At 42.7% G+C, this 24,148-nt stretch overlaps 1 protein-coding gene across 12 annotated transcripts in view; it reads right to left on the bottom strand.

Moving 5' to 3' along the window:
• Positions 1-24,148, bottom strand: part of CD86 (CD86 molecule) — a 63,151-nt gene that overhangs the window by 35,795 nt on the left and 3,208 nt on the right. For 5 of the 12 annotated variants that reach the window (XM_014732855.3, XM_070242730.1, XM_014732853.3 and 2 more), the window contains exon 1: positions 7,256-7,413. The exons of 5 other annotated variants lie outside the window; for them this stretch is intronic. In XM_014732855.3, coding sequence (XP_014588341.2) covers positions 7,256-7,272 — 17 coding nt within the window. In that variant the 5' untranslated portion in view covers positions 7,273-7,413. Of the gene's footprint in view, positions 1-7,255; positions 7,414-10,383; positions 10,590-24,148 lie in introns of those variants that run through there. 2 more of the 12 variants (XM_070242727.1, XM_023623663.2) reach the window with 1 other exon arrangement.

Genomic DNA, 24,148 nt, shown 5'->3' on the forward strand with positions numbered 1-24,148 from the left:
ATTTCACAACTTTGTCTAGAATGTTAGTGGTGATCAAGGCAGTAGGAAAAATGCTGATAAGTTTGCTGTTGTCTAAGGAAAGTTGTTCATTGAGACCATCTCTCAGGCAAACATTTACTGAATTTCCTCAGTGTGGGGCCTGTTCTAGAGGTTGTGGGGGAGTATAAAGATGTGTAGGCCTTGGTCCCTCACCCAATACTAAAAAGAAAGACAGAGTGTCCACAGATAACTACAATTCAAGCTCCAGGACCAATGTGGAAGGTGGCAATGCTTATCCCCTCCCAGCACAGGCGAGAGTCTTTGCTCCAAACAAAGCAGGAGATGCCACAGCCTCTGGGGAGGGAGGCTTAGGTCCAGCTTAGTTCAGCGCTCAGGGCCTGGCCCTTTGCCTTCTGCCGGTTCATACTGTGACTGGAAAAGCCAGACTTGCTGGACCGTGCCCTGATGTCATTCATTCGTTCAACAAATGTTTATTGAGCCAGGCTTGGTGCTAGGTGCTGGGAATATAATGATGAGCAAAACCAGAAACAGCTCCTCTTCACGTGGTTGCTTCAGGTTTAGTAGAGGAGCAAGATAATGATCAAATAATCACACAAATAAGTGTAAAATTATAACGATGACAAGTGCTACAAAGGAGAGGTTCATAAAGGAGAGGTTGAGAGCCTATAATAGGACCAGTCTAAAGTGAGATTTGAAGAGTGATGTGGTAGATTGAAGATGGACACATATTCTTTGCTACTCCTCCCATGAAGAAGGGGCATCTCCTCTCGTCTCCTTGAATCTGGGCTGGCCTTACAGACTTGTGACCAATAGAACGCGGTAGAAGGGATGCTGGGACTTCTGAGGTTAGATCATAAGAAGCCTTACAGCTTCTGTCTTTTTTGGAATACTCTTTCTGGGGCTCTGAGCTACCACGGAAGATGTCTCACTCCCCTGAGACCATCATGCTAGAGAGGCCATGTGTAGGTGTTTGGGTCAATAGTCCCAGCTGAGCCAAGCCTTCCGGCCATCTCTGCCAAACCACCAGACATGTAAATAAAACCTTGGATCCTCTAGATCAGAGGTCAGCAAACTGCAGCCTTCAGACCAAATCTGGCCACCACCTATTTTTATAAAGACAGTTTTGTTGGCATGCAGCCATACCCATTTATTTACTTATTGTCTACGGCTGCTTTTGCACTTTGATGGAAGAGTTGTGTAGCTGTGACAGAGACCATATGGCCTACAAAGCAGAAAATATTTTCTATCTGGCCTTTTATAGAAAAAAATACTGACCCTTCCTCTAGAACAGCACTGTCCAGTAGAAATATAATGCAAACCACATACGTAATTTGAAAATTTCTAGCAGCCACGTTAAAAAAACTAAAAAGAAGTAGGTGAAATTAATTTTAATAATGTATTTAATCCAATATATCTAAAATATTATAATTTCAACATGTAATCAATATATAAATTATTAACAGATATTTTACATTCTTTTTTCTGTACTAAATCTTCAAAATCGTGTGCGTATTTTATACTTACAGCACGTCTCAATTAAGACAAGCTACATTGCAAGTGATCAGTAGCCACATGTGGTTAGTGGCTACTGAACTGCACAGTGTACCTCTAGACTAGCCCATTCATGAACTCAATATCAGCAAGTGACCTCAACTGATGCCACAAGGAACAGAAAAATCACTCAGAAGCATGCTCAAATTTCTGACTCAGGACATTGTGAGAAAGAGTAAAATATTCATTGTTTTAAGCTGCTAAGTTTGGAAGCAATTTGTTATGCACAATTTGTAAACAGAACAGATTGAATAGGCGCTAACTAGTGAAGGGTTAGGGGGTGGCTTGAAAAGATTCTAGGCAAAGGAAACTATGTGCAAAGGCAGTGAGGCAGGAGGGCACGTGAGAGAAGGTCAATGTGGCTAACGTGAATAGAGAGGTAGGAGAGGAGACTGGAGAGGTCAACAGGGGCCAGACCAGGCTCATCTTATGGCTCAGGTAAGGATTTTGGTCTTTGCTCTGAGAGCATGGCAACCACTGAAGAAATTAAAGCTGATGAGTGACATAATCAGGTTTGCACTTTGAAAAGATGACCGGCTACTGTGTAGCAAATGGATAGTAGGGAAGCCAGACCAGATACCAGAAGACCAATCAGTTGGCTACTGCAGACGTTTAAGTGAAAAAGGATGGCCATTTGGTCTAGGGTGGTAGTGGCAGAAACAGAAAGAAGTAGATACATTCAAGTAATATTTGGATTATAATCAACAGGATACAGAGAGGGATTAAATATGTGGGATGAGGACAAGGTATTGATTGATTCATTCATTCATTCAACAACTGAGTGCCAGGAATCATTCTTATTTAATAGACTGATCCCACAGTGGATGCTACAGGGTTCCTTTACTTTTTCAATTTCACATATTCAGTAAAACTATGAATGAAAGCACAGCAATCATACTTCTGCTTTCCAATGTGCAGATGACACAAAAAACAGTCAGATAGCTATTAAGCTGGTCAGCTGAGTTAGTATTCATAAAGCCTGAAAAGAGATCTGATAGTAGCATGATGAATCTCGTGAGGATAAGGGTAAAGACCTGTGCTTAAGTTTTAAAACAACAACTGTAAAGCAGGACGAGTAGACAGAGAAATAGCTTATCCACAGTAAATGTAACAATCACATTTATTGAGTGTGGCACGGCTACCTAAAAATTAATTCAGTCTTAGTGTAGACTTTGGTCCCTGTACTCTGTGCTAATCAGACCACATCACTTGTGGTATCACGTTCGGTGAGGTCGGTTATACTTGAATGACGCTGACAGATTAGTTTATCAAGAGAACGAGCAGCACAATTCACCAGGGAATAGTGAAAGTATGTCAAATGAGGAACAGTTGAAAGGAGGTGGGTAATGAACCTGGAGAAGAGGAGCCTGCAAGAGCATGATGGCTGTCTGCAAATATTTAAAGGGCCCCCGCGGGATGACACACGCACTGTTGCTGAAGGGCAAGGAGCTTCAATAATTGGAAGTTATAGGGAACCAGATTTCAGCTTCAGATAGTGAAGAACTTTGAATAGCGTGCTACAACCAAGGACTAGACTTTCTTGTGAGGTGATGAGCTCCTCATCACCAGAACTGCTCCAGCAGATGTGGGGTGATAATGCAGAGGAGACATTTTAGGAGGGATTCTTGAATTGGGTGGGTAGTTGAACTCCGTAACTTTTAAGTTTACCTTTAAGATTCTCATTACATACCCAGGAAGAAGGAAAAATAAAGGAGAAAATCTGGCCACACCACCTTTCTCTGTCTGCCATCTGGAGTCCATTCCTCTCATTTTTAGCATAGTGTAGGGTACGGTGCATTTAGAGGATTCCCCTGAATGTGCAGGGTCTGCTGAGCTGACTACAAGTGGTCCAGGGCTTCAGAAGAGAGGGAGAACAGCAAGCAATCCTATAGCCCCGAAGGGTAGGGTGAAGGTGGTGATATTTGGACTGGGCCTTAAAATCGAATCAAACTCGGTTTCAGAAGTGTACCCTGGTGACAGGAACAAAGTGAGCTACGCACATTAGTGCTTGCAGGAGAGAGTGTACTTCTGTTAGAGCGGATGAGGTTTTTACCCAGTATTGGCTCCAAATGAGCCCACTCATTGTGACACTCCCACTCTGGAGGGCTGTCAGCCTAGGCCACTGCATTGCTTAACAGAATCTTCCTCAGAGAACTGCTGTCTTCCTTTCACATTAGCAATGGTTGATGTTCTAGAACTCAGTGTGGTGACCATCTACCTCTGTCCTTGGAGGCTTCGCAAGGTTCCAGCAATTCTTCCCATGACCGCGCTTCAAACAGGTTCCTGAAGAGGTACCACCCTGCATCCTAGGCATCCAGTTAACATGTCTTAAAGAACTCCTGCCTCCCGAGGAGCCACTTTTAAATGTTTGGTTGAGTTTAACTGGATAAATACCTCAGTCATATTCTTGACACACACATACATGCATGCACATGTACAAGAGCAGAGGCATAACCATGTGTTCAAGCCTTCTTATTGGTATAATCTTCTTTGGCAACTTTCTGAGCCATAATCAAATGTAATAGTCTGTGAGGACACACAGAAATGGGGGAATGACTAGGGCCTTTTTAAAGGACAAAAGAAAAGATGAGTGGACTGGAAGAGAGGTTGACTTTGGACAAATAGTGGGAAAATAGCTTCTGTGAGAAGAGTAGGATAGTTTAATGGGGCCTGGAAAATCCGAGGAGTTTATTTTTGATTTGATAGAAAACAGAGAGTTTGGGATTAATAGTTTGGAAGCAGAAAAAGTGTATAATGACAGTTTAAAGAAAATAAGCCTGTCAATGGCCAGAAGAAGGAGGTGAGGGCTGGTATCAGGGTGATCAAGAAAGCCAATATCAAAGGCTCGTGGACCTAAGATGAAGAGGCTGAATCAGGATAGGGACAGTGGGCATGACAAGAAAGAGATGAGCAGGAGCGATGCCATGACGACGATATGAACACTTCCTGGTGTCTGGTGGCCAGAGGAGATGATTCCCTATGGATACGCGTCACCCATCCTGAGCTGCTTTCCTTGAACTCTCCTGCCAGCCACGTCTCTTTCTAGCTCAGGCTGGCTCACATGTCTGACTTGGTTTCCAATCTCTTCTTGGAGAAAATCCCCCTGAGCCCCATTTGTGGAGAATTTTCTTACTTAACACCGCCTTCCTTTCATTAGCTGTCCTTTCCCTCTCTCATTTTCGAGCACGGTGTTTCCACACAGATATGAGGGGAACAGTGTCAAAGATGCATAGGTACGAAGAAGAAATGTCTTCGCACACTCATAAGGAGGAGAAGCATGCTTTTACTCACTCCCCAGGATTGTAGGTAACTAAAGAATTAAAATTGAGGCCATTCCCCTCACTCACCCAAAGGAGCATAACACGGCCATAGCCTTTAGCTTTTCCCATCTCCTGACAGCAAGTTTGTGTGAACGAGAGAGGCCCAGCTCTAGTCATATGTAGAATTGGACCTTTCTGAGTCAAGGAGCACCACTTTTTCAAATTGTCAATGATTTGGGGAACCATTTTTTCCTTTGTGCCAAAAAGTGCCTTGGGTAAGCATCATGCAAAGTTTATAGGTACCCCTCTCTCAGTCTATGCACATCAGTCAAGGTCTCTGCCTGCCGTGAATAAGACCCATAGAACTAAGGAAAAGGCAGCCATGCCAATCCTGACCCCCTAAGGGAGCCCCTTCCTGTTCTCTCAGAACTAGAGTCATGGTCAAAGAGAAAGCCAATGTTTCAAGGGCACAATATGAGGGACGTCCCCCTCTCCCCATTCCGCATACCAGCCCTACTCTGGTTGGGATTCCCAAATTAGTCATTCCTTGGGTTAAGGCATTTTTGAAAGCCCCTGTTAAAATGCAAATGATAGCTGGAAGGGAGAAGTGTTTTTTGTCTTTAGCTATTAAGATTTAAGTTCAAGTTAATTTATCTAAATAGGAAATGGAACTCAGAAAGGAACCATACTCATGAAAGGAAGGAGAAGAACAGGGAATGGGACCTTTCCCACCTTGACAGGGAAATGCAAAGTGCTGAAGACACGCTTTTCTTCCTCTACACATTCAAAATGGCGTCTGTTTCCCCAGCCTCAGCCTGAGTGTACTCTGACGTGCAGCTCAGAAACAAGTCTCTATATTGTATTAGAGATGAGGACAAGTGTCCAACAAAGGCTTGTGTGCCCAGCCTATGACCCTTTCCTCCCTTCCTGTCTCCCAAATCCTTTTATCTGCCTGACCATGAAAGGTGAATTGTCAACATTTGCCTGGACTCTGGATAACTACTCAGGAACTGCACCTGCCCTCCCCTACCCCCTTGCTTGTTTCAGATGTGTTTTGCTCTATCTCTTCACATCTTCAGTCTCCTGGCCCAGTGACCCTTAAACCCAACTCTCACCTCTATCTGATTTTTGAAACATGATATCTGAACCTTCATTTTCTCCTAAAGAATCTGGCTTGGCTCACCTTTTCACATTTTGTGTTCCCTTCTCTCCTACCCTAGCCTAACTCCATAACATCCAATCCTCACATCCGCCAGCAAGGAACACCTAAGATCCAGGGATATTAGAATAACCAAAATATCAAGATCAAAGACATAGGTATTAAACAGTGAGCACAATCACAAAGCACCATTTCCTTCCCTACAAAGCACTGTTGCTTCATGGTCATTGTTAGTGTGACTAATAGTCTTCCCATGAGACTAGAAGCTTCGAGACCATGTATTTTATGCTCCCTGTTAAAAACCCAACAGCTAGGACATAGTAAGCATTCAATAAATATATTTAGAACATATGAATGAACAGAGATTTATAAAACCTTCCATTCTACACAGGATAGCCCATGTAAATAGCATCATTTGCGGTAGCAAAGAGAAGACATAATATAGAGCTGTGAACTGGTGCACATAATTAAATAGACTCATGTTGGTCCAGAGCCTTAGTCCCAAGATTGAGGTTGCATATCAGAGAAACAGGTCATCTCCTTCATTATTACGCTTTGAGTGAAGGGGGAAGTTCCCTTGGCCAAAAATTATTTTCACCTGTCTCTCCAGACCCTTAACTATTAGTGGAGGCACTATTTTAAGCCTATTTGCAAATGCAAATATGTTCATGGTATACAGAACACGATAAACCACCGCCTGGGCTCTTTTTTGACCTAAGACTATTTCTTTCCAAATGAGTTATTGGTCTCTGATGCCAAGAGGGGCCAATATTGGGATGGGGCACTTAGATGAGACGAAGAAATGGGGAAAGGTTTCTGATAGAAGCGAAAAGCCAAATAAGAAAGCAGAGGCTACTGCAGAGCTGTGGGTTTTGCCCCCAACGTCTGGAATTCCCACTGGCAGAAGGGGTTCAGGCAGGGCCATCAGCCTCCGATAGCTTCTCCGGGAGCAGAGCTACTTGGAGCCCCCAGCACTCCAAGGCCAAGAGCAGCTGCAAGTTCTCTGGTAAGTGGTGCCTTCTGTTTCCTGCGTGTCCTGTCTCCTAGCTCACCAGAGCAGATCAAGGGATTTGGCTGGCACAGACAGGATTTTTTAATGTCCCACCTCCAATGTAGCCAGCCTGAGAATAAAGCCTGACTAACGATCAAAGGTTTTAAGCATGTACTCCACACTCCCTCTTACCCACTCCCTTGCCGGCCGTTAGCCCCACCTCTGAACATCTGCCCGAGATGCAGCTTTTTCTCACACCATGCTCCCCCGGCACCCGAGTATGTAAGAACCTACCTGTCACAAATGCCCATCCACCGCAGCTTCTGGAGACCAGAGGCATAAGCCCAGTGGCATTCCCGAGGAACACAGAAGCAGGGTATTAAGGATAAATGAAGAGGAGCCTTTGTGAGCTCCCCATACCTCCTAACACTCCTTTGTAGAGAAAGAAAATAATGTTAGGGCTGAGGCTAGAACTCAAATGCAGAAAGGGGAACTGACTAGAGAGAAACAACACCGCAGACGGGGCAGTGTTCTTGCTGGTTCCAGATAACTTCTGCTGTCAGGTGGGCATTTCCACTGATGAGAATGACTACACATGCACTCTTGGAGAGTGAGTGAGTGTAAAGCCCTGAGGAAACCCCCCAAAGACAGCCCCAGCCACAAACAAGACAAAGACACCTTGCCTGACAGATTGACAGAGATCTGGGAGCGCAGCCTTTGAGGCCCGTAGGTAAAGATTCAGCTCAGTTCAACAAATGTTTTACTGAGCAGCCATGTGCAAGGCACTGCGTCTGGCTCGGCAGGGCGGCTGCAGACAGTCCGCAACGAGAGCGAGCATTGAGACCCGGGTTCCACCTCTCGCCTTCCCCCGAAACCATTCATTGAGTACCTCTCCATGGATCCTGCTGGAACCCAATTAACAAACACAGCCCTTATTTTCAGATTATTCTAATCTAATCCTAACTGTCCTAATCTAGAATGTTTCTATTACCTTGGTTTGCTATTACTGGAAGAGGGTGGTGCTCTTGCATCCGGGACAAGTCAGAGGCAGAAGTGTGAACGGGTTGTGAATGCCGAGTGGATTTTCCAAACCTAGTGCTTCAGCAGAGACAGGCGTCACTAGTATAACCCTGCCCCAAATGCATGGGTGCTTATTCTGAACCGATCAGGCCCTGCAAAGCCCTCTGCCCAACGTGCAAGCATTTACGTGCCTCTGAGGCTGCAGGATTTGAGCTCAGGAGAGAGGCAGCCCCCTCTCAGCAGGCCTTCCCTGCTGTTGTGGAGGCCAGCAGTGCCCTGAAGAAATTAAAAGTGACAAAGTGAAAGGCCTTCGTTGTTGTCTGGGTTGCGCAAGGACCTGAGGTGTGGGGGAAGTAACGCAGGTTTGGAACCGGTGGTCCAGGGTCAAATCCTGGCTCGAGCATTGGACCCCAGGCAAGTTATTGAACATCTCCCAGTCTCAGTCTTCTCACCTACAAAATGTAACTAGTAATAGCTTCCTTGCTCACTGTTGTGAAAAACAAATGAGATCGTACATGTAAATTACCCGCCACAGAGCACGCTACGCCCCTATTTAGTCTTCATATTTCTTTCCTATCTTCTTTTCTTCGGACTTTCCAGTTCTCAATTTGAGCTTTCTGCAAAGATCTTCCTTCTGTCACTGAAAAGGTGATGATCGTTCTTCCCCAAAAGGGTCTGTAAACCCCTCCACCTTCCATCCAGGGCTCAAACCCATCAGGCTCCTGTATCGTCCTGTTCTCTGACTTACAGAGTCCTCACTTCCCCTCAGCTACGCTATGTGCACACCTTGGAAACTTCATCCTTGATTCAGATAGGCTCCACCTGGGGTTTTCCTCTGGATTTTACAATCATCGTTTTTTTATTTAAGTGTGTCCATTTGGTTTCCTTATTGTAACACATGAAATTACCCACCTATCAGAGCACAGGAGTTAATTTACATTCCACTGAGTTTACAAGTTTGCTTTTTTTTTTCCCAGTGGTTTTTTTTTTGACTACTGTGTACTCAGCAGTCAAAATATAAAATAGACTGACTTGACAAGTCCTGCTTTGAAAATATTTGGAATAGTATTTCCCAACCTTCAGTCATTCTAGCTCCTAGCATCACTCAAGATCTATGTAAAATCTGTACCACTCTTCATAGGATATTTTTCTCTTAACTTACTTTATTTAAGTAAATTTATTCTAAAAGGAATCTTTATGTCCATACTAACATTTTTAGAAAGCAGTATCAGTTGCTATAAATGAAGGCTGAGTAAAAATAACATGTCACCCTGGGCTTTGGAATCACAGAGCTGTGTTCAAATCCTAGCTCCACTAGTTAACACCTGTGTGTTCTTGGGGAGCTTCCTTAACTTCTCTGGGCCTTAGTTTCCTCACACAAGTAATACTAAATATCTCATAAGCTTGCCTTGAGAATTAAATAGGATAACATACATATGGTGCCTAGCACAGATCCTGGCATTTAGTAGGTTGTTTAAAAAAAGTTGTTTTATCATTTTCTCGTTTCTATATCCCTTCTCTCACCTGCTTATGTCAGTTCCTGCCTACAGCAGCCTCCTCCAAGGCTGTAACATAGAAGTAAAGGCAGACAGGTGGTACGGCAGGCCACAGATATAAGGGACGATACGGTGTCGTGCGACCCTCTTACTCTACGACTTAATTAGACTTGCAAGGCTGTTTCAGGGACCTCAGAAGTCATTCCAGTCTCTCACTCAAGCAAAGACCCCCCTTCAATGTCACTTCTGATAGATGGATGTCCAGTCTTTGCTTTCTCACTTATGTTAGAAAATTCACTACTGGATAATATGGTTATAAGAGGAAAGTCTTCTTGATAATAACCCCAAATCTCCCACTCCTTACTCCCCACACCCATAAGTACCATTTAGTTGAACCTCTCCTGTTTTCTAGAACTACTAGAATACATATATATTTACCCCTTTATATAAACCCTTCCTAATAGTTGAAAGCAGTTATTAAATTTCCTTCATAGCCTCTTCTCTTGGCTAAATATTGTCAGTATCCTCAGCTGTTTCTCATATGAGGTGGTCTCCAGAACCCTAACTAACTTGGTAGCTCTCCCACTGGTACCTGTCTCCCTGAGTTTGTCAACACACCCCCTTGCAGAGAGGGACTGAATGGAACAGCCAGTGACACGATCACTTTCCTTAATGAGTCAGAGATCAAATTAGCCTGTAAACGACTACATTGGGAGGTTGGCTGACCGTGATGTTTTTTCACTTCTCAAGTCAGATCTTGAGTCCCTGGCCCCATCTTGTTTGTGTCAGTGTTTGGGGCCAGTGTATAGCCAATCAAAGTAACTCTGTAGCGCGTATACATTATCCACTGTATTAGCTATCCCTCCAAGCTTTGCACCACTCAAAGATCTGATAAGGAGGCCTTACCCAAGGGTCATCGGAGCCAAGGACAGGCAGAGTTCAATAGTGATGGTGGTCAACAGTATCACATGCCGAGAAGAGGTCAAGCAGAATAAAGAAGATCAGTTCCTTGGGTTTATTGAGGAGGAAGTTGCTGGTAAACTCAGAAAGCTGCTTTTGTGTGAGGCTGCTTCCTCGCTGCCTCCCTCCCGGATGTTCTCAGGTCTGAGAGGCTACAAGGAAAAGCAGCAGGAAGGGAGTGGCTGTAGATGGTAACTGGGTGGGGGAAACAGATACCTTCCTGATGGCTTTGCCCAACCTTGCCCAAGAGATATTCTCCTGGGACCACATAGTTAGGATCTACTCTGGGAGACAAAGCTGGAAACCTATGGGTGCTTAGAAACATCCAACACTTAGCCAAATTTTCCAATTCCAGCCATATATAGGTTGCTATACACAAATGGCTTCCTGTGACCAGTAGTCAAGAGACAGTCTAAAAGTATTCCGGGGATGGTGTTGGTGGTGATGGTGGTTCTGATATAGGATAAAATAGTTTCTACAAATAATTGTAGCAGCATTGTTTATTGAAAGGTTAGTTAGCGTTTATTTCCTGAGCTTTCTTGACACAGAGACTTTTGCAGGGAGAAAGCAGAAGAGACCTGAATTCAAAGGCATTTCTGGGCTTTTGCGAAAGTCCATAGAAGAAGCCCATAGAAGAGACAATACAGGTGTCCTAGAGGTTGAGAGAAAAGGGAGAAGAGCGCCTTTGAGATGCAAGAGGAAGGAAGGGAAGGGCAGAGGTGTGCGGGCCCTGTGAGCAGTGGGTCCCTCTCAGTGCTCCCAAGGGGGTAACAATCTCAGGGGTGATGGCTCATGCCTAGAGAGGTAGTGGCCTTGGCTCAGAGAGCCCAGCCTTAGCAGATAATCCATTCCCCACTGTGGCATGAAGGAAGAAAGCTGCCGGACTTCACAGACCACTGTAAGCTGGGTAGTGAGGCTGCCAATAGCAAACAGGACAGACTAGGACTTGAGGTGCTTCCAGCACTTTCTAGGTACCAAGTAAGCTTCCAGAATTCTGACTGGGCTTCAGGAGGGGAAGCGCACCCCTGTATGATCAAGATGGAGTCCCCTGTCCAACTGGCAGAACGGGGGCTTGGAGGTGGGATTAGGTTGAATTAAAGGAAATAAGGAAAGTGATAGTATCTTACACACTTGATTCATGGACAGCAATTCACACCCTATGCATAGTGTAATCCATGCAAGGGGGCCCAGGATTGGAGTGTAAACATGGTTCCTGAGTTGTTCTTAATTTAGAAGAGACGCAGCTCAGGGCTGGGTCCTGTTCTTATCCCCAGCTCTGCTGTACAAACTCTAACAGCACAGGACAGTCAGCCACAGCCCTCAGGACCTGACTCTCCTCCTGTTTTCGTTTTTGTTTTTTTAAAGATCTTATTTTTCCTTTTTCTCCCCAAAGCCTCTCCCCCCACCCCGGGTACATAGTTGTGTATTCTTTGTTGTGGGTCCTTCCAGCTGTGTCATGTGGGACTCTGCCCCAGCATGGCCTGATGAGTGGTGCTATGTCCGCACCCAGGACTCCAATCGGCGAAACCCTGGGCTGCCAAAGCGGAGCATACAAACTTAACCACTTGGCCACAGGACCGGCCCCTGACTCTCCCCTTTTAACGAATCTCTGCTGGGTCCACAGATAGGGTTCCCTGACACCACCCCAGAAAGAGCATAAAACATCTGCTATGAAGTTTTCCATTTACTGCTGTTATAAAATTGTATTTTTAGAACCCTTTCTCCTTAAAGCATAAACACGCTAACCACTAGGAGAATGAAAAGACCAGCCACAGACTCGGAGAAAATATTTACAAAACATATGTCTGATAAAGGACTGGTATCCAAAATGTACAAAGAACTCTTAAAACTCAAAGAGAAGAAAACAACTCAGTTTAAAAATGGTCAAAAGATCTGATCCTATACCTCACCAGAGAAGATATACAGATGGTAAATAAGCATATGAAAAGATGCTGAGTACCATACATCACTAGGGAAATGCAAATTAAAACAACAATGAGCTACTACTACACACCTATTAGAATGGCTAAAATCTGAAAAACTGACAACACCAAATGCTGATGAGGATGTTGAGTAACAGAGACTCTCATTCATTGCTGGTGGGAATGCAGAATGATGTAGGCACTTGGGAAAACATTCTGGCAGTTTCCTACAAAACTTAACAGAAGCCTACCATCTGATCTAGCTCCTAGGTATTTACTCAAATAAGTTGAAAACTTATGTCCACACAAAAACCTGCGCACGAATATTTATAACAGCTTTATTCATAATCACCAAAAACTGGAAGTAACTAAGATGCCCTTCAACAGGTGATGGATAAACAAACTATGATACATCCATACAATGCAATATTATCCAGTGATAAAAAGAAATGAGTTATCAAGCCATGAAAAGACACGGAGGAACTTTAAAAGCATATTGCTTGATGAAAGCAATATGAGTCTGAAAAGGCTGCATACTGTGTGATTCCAAATAGATGACAGTCTGGAAAAGGCAAAACCATGGAGACAGTCAAAAGATCAGCGGTTGCCAGGGCACATGAGGAGGGATGAACAGGTGGAGCACAGGGGATTTTTAGGGCATTGGAACTATTCTGTATGATCCTGTAATGGTGGATACATGATATTATAAATTTGTCAAAACCCATAGAACTGTACGACACAAAGAGGGAAACAATGTAAAGTATGGCCGCTAGTTAATAACAATATATCAACACTGGTTCATCAACTGTAACAAATATGCCACACTAATGCAAAATGGTAATAACAGGGGAAACTGTGCAGGGGAGAGGGTATATGGAAATTCTCTGTACTATCTTCTTAATTTTTCTGTAAGTCTAAATTGTTCTAAAAATAAAGTCTATTAATTTAAAAAAAAAAACAAAAAACCACACTCACTAACCACATGCACTGATTCCTGGTAAAGCAACTAAATTAATGATGTGACATTTTAGAGAGCTTCTAGACTAGTGGGTAAGAAAATTAGCACCAATTTCACAGTCCAAAGCTTCACTTCTCCACATTGCACGCTTGTAACCAAATGCCACACATAAAATGTTGCTGTGAAAAATCTCCAGTTTTGTATTTCTGGCCTCTGTTTTAACATTTTCTGCATTTTTCTGGTGCAGAACCATAGATTTTTTTAATGTCAATTCCTTAGGTAAATTAAAGAAAAAGCCCCATTGTTTTCTAAGGGCCAGATCAATAAAAAAAAATAGCTCTCAGTTCCATGTTTCTGGAGGAACATTCTTAGAAAAGTAGTACGTTTCTTTTTTCTTTGGGGGGGAGATACAATCTTGACCTCCACTTAAAAGCAAATTTTATACAGTTAATTGTTAGAGGTTGAGTCTTTTTCTTTGTCTGAGTCAAAATTTTTCAGCCTCAGTATTTATATCCTACAAGTGGGTTGCTGAGGTAGGGAGAGACCCTCATCCTTACAACCTCTAGCATAGACCCCCCTCTCATCCTAGGCTGGCTTGTTCCGTCTCCCCAGCTGCCCGGGGGTAGCTTCTTCTATTCACTTTCTCCTGATGCAAATTCATAGTCATCATTCATGCGTGCTAAGAAAGAGGCAATGTGCATTATTTCTTAAGTTGTATTGGGTCAACTTCTGAACACAGGACCTAGGACCCAGTGACACCCTTTTGCTTAGATGTCCTCTAAGAAGAAGACAGAAAGGCAAAGCAAGGGACTCCAACAGTTATTTGCAAGAGTCTATCAAGTGAATGCAAAAGATTCCTGTCTGCACTTTCTCTCAAAATCACATAGTGGTTTGATAAAACATACCCGAAATTCAGCAGCAAAATACATTTATTTGGATTGAAGATTACATTAGCATGTGCTAAAAGGTCCATTAAGGAAAAATTGTCAAAAGGGTAAGCATCAGGATGCATGCATTTCAGACAAAGATTTGTACCTGGGATGGGTGTGGCCTTTAGATGAGCTGCTGTTTTAGCAGTCTGGGCGAGCAGCGGGGGAGACGAGGAAGGTGGGGCTGAGTAGAGCTCAGGCGGGAGACAGCAACCTCAGCAGGTGAGCAGCCAGCCATCCCACACCCAGGGTCTGTGAGGGGCGGTGTTTGGGATGGCAGCTGGGGGTCAGGTGCTGCAGAACACAGAGTCAGGAGCTTCTGGGAAGCACGAGCTCTGCAGTGTGGTGGGTGGAGACACTTCAGCGTCTCTCCCCGTGGATTGAGGCCTATCCCAGGGGGATAGGCCCCATAGGACTGCACCACAGCTAAAGCCAAGGCCACGCCAGAGGAAAACCGTAGCTTGGGGAACCAAGGGACTCATGGTTTACCCCAAGGCCACTAGAGACAGGATTATAGCAGCAAGACCACATCCAGAGCACCCCTCCCAGCGTGCCTGCCTGCCATGTGTGCACACTTCAAGAAGGGGGCTAGGCAGAGTTTCAGGGGTAGTGCCAGGGTGTACATGGGTACTGATATAACTATAGATTCTAGTGACACACAAATACACATTTGGTGTTTTTTCAGTCAGGAATACATTGGGTTTTTTCAGTCAGGAAGATTGTCCCTGAGCTAACATCTGTGCCTGTCTTCCTCTATTTTGCACGTGGGATGCTGCCACAGCATAGCTTGATGAACAGTGCGTACGTCCATGCCCGGAATCCGAACCCGCGAACCTAAAGCTGCTGAAGCAGAGTGTGCAAACTTAACCACTACGCCACTAGGGCGGCCCCCAAATACACGCATTTTTATGCTCTACCTTTGTGCCTACCATCTTTGGATCTCGGTAATAATTCCCATTTTCCAACAATACTTTAAAATCCACAGATGTAATTGCACCATTTGGAATTTCTACTTTTTAATTTGCCTTCATTCATTCAACAAATGCTTAACCAGCCCTGATTGAGTGCAGGCCCTGGGCTGGTCCTAGGATCCAAGGTGAGCAAAAGCAGAGGGTCCCTGCCCTCCCAGAGCCTGCAGGTGAGTGCAGGAGACACCAATGTCATGATGTCAAGGTATGTCCTTGCCACCAAGTGATTTTCAACACGAACAACTTCACTTATGATGTCCTACTGATTAAATATCATCTTAAGAGCATGAAGTAGATTCTGATTAGATCGTGTAGGTCACAATATTTCCCCAAGCCCTCTGTCTCAGGAATAGGCTTCTCCAAGAGATATTGGTTCTCCTTCACTTCCTATTTTAAACGGCCACGGCGTCTGCATGGCCACCAGTCATGGACGGCACAGTAGAGAGCACTCACTTGAGGGGAGGGTAGACTAGGTATGCTTAACTTCTAATTTAATTCTATATTCTAGCTATTCAGTGAGGTTTACATTCTTCTTACAGTCTCAGGACTTCCTCTGACAGTTTACACAGAAGATGGCCGATTAGTTAACAAAGAACAAAACTACATAAAATCTTTCCAAGGCGGGTGAAATACACACAGTGGCAGGTCTAAAAATAGATCCCAATAAACTACCAGCATTGGTGATGGTGCTTTTCAGAATTCAACAAAGTATCTGACTCCAAACTCACTATCCTTTGGATCTCTAATGTTAGCTGTGAACATTAAACCCAAATTCAGAAGACTGCGATCACTGAATTTACAGGGGCCTATTTGCTTAAGGGTATACACTTACACATTCTGAGAAACTGTCATTTCTGTCACAAAAGCATCTGACATTTCCCATTTCCTTTACAACTTCAGTTAGAAGAAATAAAATGAGATAATATTCTGAATGTAAAGTTTGCTTGAAGAGTTAAGTCCGTATGTTTTTTTCCTCTGCGTGCTGAAGGATGCATATAGTACATAACAAAACTAACACATTTTAACAAATGGCAGCAGCTTTCAAATTTAGGGAAGCACGAAGATCTGCGAAACCACCTTTTTATGCAAAGTATTTATATAAGAGTATAAATAAAATGTTCACTACAAGGTACAATAAAATAGATTGGGGCATACAGAACACAGTCAATATGACTAAGCTTGTTTTAAAAAAAAACCACTGGATTTTTTAAAGCTTCCATTTCACAACAGGGTTGAAGGAGGGGGCATCGTACACCCAAAGGCTCACTTCCCTGTGGCATCTTTGTAACCAAAAGCAATGCACATAAGACTTCTGTGAACCCTTAAAATATGCATTTATTAAGCTGGATTTGTAATTTTCAAGCTGGTGGTGCAGAACGATAGAGGTGTAATTTTTGCAGCTCCCTTCGTACACCTTTAACTGGAAGATTCTAAAGGTCCACCACCACACAGAAATTTTGCTATTTGAAAGAAATTTCCCAGTAAATCAAGATATCGCTCTTCCTGCTCTTCAACAATATGAGTAAGGGATGCCCTCTTTTGAAAAATGCCTTAAATAACTTTCCTCAAATCTGGTTTAAAATTGAAAACAACCTCAAATAAGCCTTGCACTGGTTAGCTACAGTTTTAATGTGAGGAGTTGGAATTTTTAAGAAGGACAGCATTTGTAAGTCAATTCAATCTTTGTGTTTCATGGATTGGTAACAAAATATTGCAATTGTCATCACACTTGAGTTGCATTTTCACTGTGCATGGACTATTTGCATATAAACAAAAGAGATTATTTTTGAAAGAGGTCTTCTCTGTTTTTGTTTGGGTCCTTTGGGATGACTGTGGTAAGAAGGCACCGAGCCATTTTCATACCTTGGATTTCACACATTGTGTTTATGTCGTCCTTCCTTCCTCCTCCTCACCACCCGTTTCCAATTCACTGGCAGCCAGTTTTGGGGTCTCTGTCATCTCTTGTCTGGACTATTGCAACAGCCTCCTGGCTGGTTCCCTCTCACTATCCTTTACTCTATCATTATCTTTCTTCAAAGACAATCTGATTATGAAACTTCCTTGCTTTAAAGACTTGTCCTCTATTCCTCATGGGCTAGAAGTCACTCTTCTTAGCAAGACACATGAGGCCATTTGCAGCTTGAATCCTATTTTTCTCTTCTGCTTTTATCCATCAACCCATACAACTCACCGTCTAGTCACGCTGAACTGTTTGCTATCTCCTGACCCTCCCAGACCATTGTAAGGCTGTTTGCTTTCTTTGCCTTTGCACAAGCTGTTCCTTCTGCCTGGAACACTTTTCCTGCCTTCTTTGTCTGCAAAGGACTGCTCTTCCTTTGAGATCCAGATCACTCCACAGGTCACAGTTGAAACCTTCCCTGCCAGCCTTCTCTTTTCTTTTCACCACATTTGTATCTTCCTCTCCCCCAAATCCCATTATTTATTCTTCTATTAGAGCAATTTTCTCATTGCATTAAAATGTCGCTGCTATGTGGCTGTCCTGTCCTGAGTTCCACAAGGGCAGGGAACACGTTTCATTCCCCTTTGCATTCCTGGTGCTTAGCACAGTAACGTGTCCAGTAAATTTTATTAAAGTTGATATCTGTTAGCTGATTGCTTATAAGCTAGGTACTCTGCTAAGTACTTTAAACAAATTAGTTCATTTAATCTATACAATAAACGTAAAAGTTTTTCAAATGAGGAAACTGAATTTCAGAGAGGTTAGGCCACTTGCCAGGGGACACAGCTGGTGACCTCAAGGTTTCAGTGGGATATAGAACTGAATCTGTTTTAATTTCTAGCTGATAATGCTATATGACTATCATTAGAATGTCAGATAGATGTGTACTTTTTTTGGTATGGTTTGGCACTTTTTGAATAAGTCTCTTCACTCTGCCCCTTACTAATTGTGCAACCTTGACTAAGTTACTAAACTTCTCTAAACCTCAATTTCCTCATTTGGTTTTTCACTGGGGAAAATGATACCTAACTTACATGGTCATTGTAAGGATTCAGGGACAACACCTGTTGAAGGTTCTGAGCCCCGTCACTGTTCATCACAGCAATCACTTATTCCATCCTACTCTGAGCCACACATTTCGTATCCCTCCATTTACTCTCTTAATCCTTAGCCTCTGAAAACTGGAAACTATTAAACCTTCTAACAGATGGAGAAACTGAGGCTTAGAGAAGTAAGTAACCTGCCCAAAGTTCCTTTAATCTAAGGAAATGTCTTTTTCTAAGGCCTCCCAGAACTGAATGGATCAATACCTAAGTGGTGTGTAAAGGGATCACTGTGTGTGTGAAAATACCACTAGAGGCATTAAAGAGACTGGGTTTGGGTTTGCTTTCCTTTTCTTCTAACTTTTTTTTTTTTTTTTTGAAGATTGGCCCTGGGCTAACATCTGTTACCAATCTTCCTCTTTCTTTTTTTCTTTCCCCAAAGCCCCAGAATGTAGTTGTATATCCTAGCTGTACAGCCTCCAAGTTCTTCTATGTGGGATGTGGCCACAGCATGACTTAGTAAGTGGTGGGTAGGTCCCCGCCCCGGATCTGATCCAGAGAACCCCGGACCACTGACAGGAACGCCCGAACTTAACCACTATGCCACCAGCCGGCCCCAAGATTTTATTTTAACGGTTCTGGCATCCTACCTTACATAAAAGATATTTTAGGTGGCTTTTTTTTTGAGGAAGATTAGCCCTGAGCTGACATCTGCTGCCAATCCTCCTCTTTTTGCTGAGGAAGACTGGCCCTGAGCTCACATCTGTGCCCATCTTCCTCCACTTCATATGTGGGATGCCTGCCACAGCATGGCTTAGCCAAGCAGTGCCATGTCTGCACCTGGGATCCCAACCAGCGAACCCTGGGCTGCCAAAGCAGAACCTGTGAACTTAACCACTATGCCACCAGCCCGGCCCCTCAGGTGGCTTTTTTGTGTGGCTTTTACCTTATTCATCTGTATCAAGCCTGCCCTTCTCTTGTCTATAATTAGGAGATCCACTATAGCAGCTTCTGGGTTCCAGGTAAGAATCCATTTGCTAGATCTGAATCAGAAAAGGCAGAGCTAAAGAAATTTAAGACTTAATTTAAAATATAGGAAGTAATAGATTTTAAATAAAAGAATGTGAAGCATAAAATATTTTAATTCCACAAGACATCCATTATAAATCCTTATAACCCACGTGGCATTGGTAAGTGCTCGTAGCCGCATTGTACAGCTGTGAGCACAGGGAGCTGGAGAGCTTGCCCAAGGTGATCCCGCTAATAAGTACAGAACTAGTCATTAACTACTTATTATTAACACTGGCCTGACTCAAAACTCTGGCACTTATCTAAGACACAATACTTCCTATAGACAAATAGAAAACAGCTACTTCTGTGCTCCTGTGGAAACTTGCACACCTACTGTTACAAAAAAAATTATCACATTTGATATATTTACCACTAAACTGAGCTCCTTGAAGACAGAAGTTATGTTCGCTCATCTTTGGTGTATTTCTAGGTATGGCAGAGCACTTGGAGAAAAGGTGCTGAATGAACTGAAAAAATTACTCAGAACATAGATAAAGAGGCAGTGGCCAGAATGAGTGTCTACTTGTATAAGCGTTTTTAAGACTCTTGACACGTGTTGACTAATTGCTTTCCAGAAAGTTTATAGCCATTCGTAATACCACAGTCAGTAGTATATGAAAGTACCATTCTTCTTGTACACTCATTAGCATTATTATCCTCACCCCCCTGCAACAAAACATACATTGTTAATTTGATAAATGAAAATATCTCATTGGTGTTTGCATTGGCCTTTCTTTAACATTTAGTGAAGATGAACATTTAGTTTTTTAAAAATTACTTTTTAAACTTTTTATTTTGAAATAATTTAAAATTCAAAAGAAGCTGAAAAAAAAATATGTAGGGAGGTCCTGTGTACGCTTCACCAAGTTTACCCCAATGATAACAGCTTGTATAATTGCAGTACAATGTCAAAACTGGGACATTGACATTAGTATAATCCCCAGAGCTTATTCAGATTTCCCGTTTTATGGGCACTCATCTGTGTGTGTGTGTGTGTGTGCAGTTCAATGTAATTTTATCACGTGTTGATTCATGTAACAACCACCATTATCAAGATATAGAACATTCCATCACCACAAGGCTCCTTGTGCTATCCCTTTGTAGCCACAGACCTTCCCCTTTCTCCACCACCCCTAACCATGGCAACCACCAATCTGCTCTTTTGTCTCTATGATTTTGTTATTTCAGGAATTTCAGGGGCCGACCCAGGGGCACAGCAGTCAAATTCACACATTCTGCTTCCCGGCCCAGGGTTTGCTGGTACGGGTCCTGGGTGTGGACCTATGTACCGCTTGTCAGGCCATGCTGTGGCAGGTGTCCCACATATAAAGTGGAGGAAGATGGGCACGGATGTTAGCTCAGGGCCAGTCTTCCTGAGCAAAAAAGAGGAGGATTGGCAGCAGATGTTAGCTCAGGGCTAGTCTTCCTCAAAAAAAAAAAAAAAAGAATGTTATATAAATGGAACCATACAGCATGTAATATTTTAAGTTTGACATTTTCACTTAGCATAATTCCCTGGAGATTCACCCAAGTTGTTGTGTGTATCAATAGCTCTTTCTTTTTATTGCTGAGTAGTATTCCACCGAATAAGTGTACCACAGTTTGTTCAACCATTCACCCACTGATGGACACTTTTTTCCCCTAGTTTTTGACTATTATGAATAAAGTTGGTATGAACATTCATGTGCTGGTTTTTGTGTGAACATAGGTTTTCATTTCTCAGATAAATGCCCAAGAATGCAATTTCTGGGTCATATGGCAAGTGTATGTTTAGTTTTGTAAGAAACTGCCAAACTGTTTTCCAGAGTGGCTGTACCATTTTACAATCCCAACAGCAATGTATGAGTGATCTGGTTTCTCTGCATCCTGCCAGCATTCGATATTACCATTATTTTTTATTTTAGCCATTCTGATAGGTGTGTAGTGTTATTTCATTGTAGTTTTAATTTTCATTCCCATAAGGCCCAATGACAGTGAACATCTTTTCACGTGTTTACTTGTCATCTGTATATCCTGTTTGGGGAAATGTCTTTATTTTTTGCCCATTTTCTAGCTGGATTTTTGTTTGTTTACTTTTGAATCTGATAAATGAAAATATCTCATCGGTGTTTGAATTGGCATTTCTTTAATATCTAGTGAGAATGAATATTTTTGTCATTTATATATTTTTTAAATCACCTTATTATTAACTGCACTGGGTTGCTTTTGGTATTTCATAAGTGTTAGTTTCTATTTCCCATTAGACTATAAAAAATTACACGTTGGCTATTTCTTCTGTATTCTCCACAGTGTCTTTAAACTATCAGTTCTTGATAAAGATTTATTGTTTACTTGGTTGAAAATAGTTGTAAGATGGGAATGGTGATCTCTGTTTATCTTTTGGTAGTTATCTATTTCAGGTTTTACCCCGTGGTTGGTTTCTGGCTAGTATTGACCAATTGTTTACTTAACTAAATGTTTATTCTTTTTTACTTTTAGTAAAACTTTCAGTACAGTCAAATCTGATTAATTTGATCCCCAACAATGTAGAACTGTGACATTTGGGTTGTTTGGCCAGTAATATCCTTGCACCTACAGGAAGCAAATTTTAGACTCCTTTTGACTTCAAAGCTTTCTAAGAAACTGCTTTAATACTTCTCTATTCCAGTTCTACTGGTTTTTACTCCTTTTTGATGGAAATTATAAGCGATTCCCCCAAACCACTCGGGCTTGTTGTCTTATTTACATCACCAGATTCACCACAGACTTCATCTCTGAGAAGCCTTGAACACCAATGTTTTTATACTTTAACCAAACAGAATGGAATCTGTGTCAGGATCAAAAATCCCACACATAGAATAACAGTTGCAAAATTCTTTTCTTCCCGAAATCCTTCCCAAGCCAGTTTTGGATGGAAAAAGTAGTATTGACTTTTCTCTCCTCTGTTTGGCTATTAAAGTAGAGAAGACTCCAGGTCTGGCTGACTTGACTTGAAGTTGTTCTCATGCGGCTCTTTATAGATGGCGGGGGTGAGTTTGGTCCAGTGAGAGGTGCCCTTTCATCACCAAACATTTTGCAGGCGTGGTCTGTCAGCTGTCTCCATGTTCTCAGCTCTCTAAGGTCCACTCCTTCTATTCAACTGGGCATGCTCTCTGCAAAGGTCACTGAGGGGTTTCTGGACTCACATGATCAGTCATTCTGCTAATTCACCTTTCTGGAGAATCTGACACTGTGACTCCTCTCCGCTTTGTGAAATATTTTTCTCCTCTTACCTTAGGTGACCTAATCCTTTTTTGGTCCCCCCTCCTCACCTCTCTGAGACACTTATTCAGTTTCCTTCTCTGGCTGTATGCACTTTCACCAAGGTGTTATGCACACTCACCAACTGTATTAGTTTGTTAGGGCTATAGTAACAAAGTACCAGAAACTGAGTGGCTTAAACAGCAGAAATTTATTATCTCACAGTTCTGGAAGCCAGAAGTCCAAAATGAAAGGATTGGCAGTGCTGGTTCCTTCTGAGGGTTGTGAGGGCAAGATCTGTTCCAGGCCTCCATCCTTGGTTTATAGATGGCCATCTTTCCACGTCTCTTCATATCGTCTTCTTTCTATGCAGGTTTCAGTGTCCAAGTTTCCTCCTCTTTATAAGCACACCAGTCATCTTGGATTAGGACACTCCCTAATGATGTCATTTTAAGCTGATTATCTCCATAAGGTCCCTCTGTCCAAACATAGTTACATCCTAAGGTACTGAGGTTAAGACTTCAACATATGAATTTTGAGAGGACACAATTCAACCCTTAACACTTAGTCCCTAAAGTCTCTTTTTCTATTGTATCTCATGTGCTCAAAGTAGAAGTTTGGTAAATATTCTTTCTCTTTGCATGGACACATCCTCCTCATTCTTGTATCTCTCTCTTCCTTTGGTTTCTGTGACACCACTTTTCTCTTGTTTGGCTCCAATCTCTCTCTAGTCCCTTCTTGGTGTCTATTGTGGACTCTTCATCCTCATCTACCTCCTTAAAAGTCAAAGTTTTCCAGGGTCCATCCTCGGCTTCTTTTCACTCCACCATCCCCCCTCCCTAGCGATCTCACCCACAGCAAGAATTTCAACTGTCAGCTGTACTTATGCTGAAGACTCTTAATGTCCACTTCAGCTCATACTTCTTTCTTGAGTTTTGCACCTGTATATCTACTTGTCTACTTGGACATCACCGTCTAGCTGCTCCACAGGATCTCAAATTCAGCATGTTAAAAAACGAACTCAACTTCTGTCCTCTCTTTCCCCCAGCCCAAACCCCATCCATTTCCTATATCCCCTATTTTGTGAAGAATGTCACTCAGATCTCTCTTTCTAAGCTCCACATCTGTGAAAACCCAAATCCCATCAATCCTAGTCTTTAAATATCTCTTAAATGAATCCTCTCCTCTCTGATCTCACAATAACTACCCTGGTTTCACGTCCTCAACACCTCTCCTTGGATTATTCCAATGGTTTCCTAAATGATGTTCTTGTCACCCTAAATCAGTTTTGCACTCTGCTGCCAGAGGAACTTTTTAAAGCAAATTTTATCATATCTTTGCTTGTTTATGATTCTTCAAGCTTAGGCTGTGACTTTAGGATAATCATGACTGGATGCCTGGGCTCCGGGGGCTCCTTGTCTTGGCTCCTCCCAGGTTCCACCTCATCTTCCATCATTACTACCCATCAGGCCTCTTCTCACAGTTATACTTGCAATTCCCCCGCAACTCCATTTGTCTATTTAATCACCCAGACCTTGGGTCTTTAAACCATGCTGACCTCTCATGAAGCCCAAAGCTTTTGGTCTATAAGAGCCTCAGCAGGGTCTCTGAGCCATCTCTTCCCTCCTGCCCTAGCTCTTT

Source organism: Equus caballus, chromosome 19 (assembly GCF_041296265.1).
Source record: "Equus caballus isolate H_3958 breed thoroughbred chromosome 19, TB-T2T, whole genome shotgun sequence".
Lineage (NCBI taxonomy): Eukaryota > Metazoa > Chordata > Mammalia > Perissodactyla > Equidae > Equus > Equus caballus.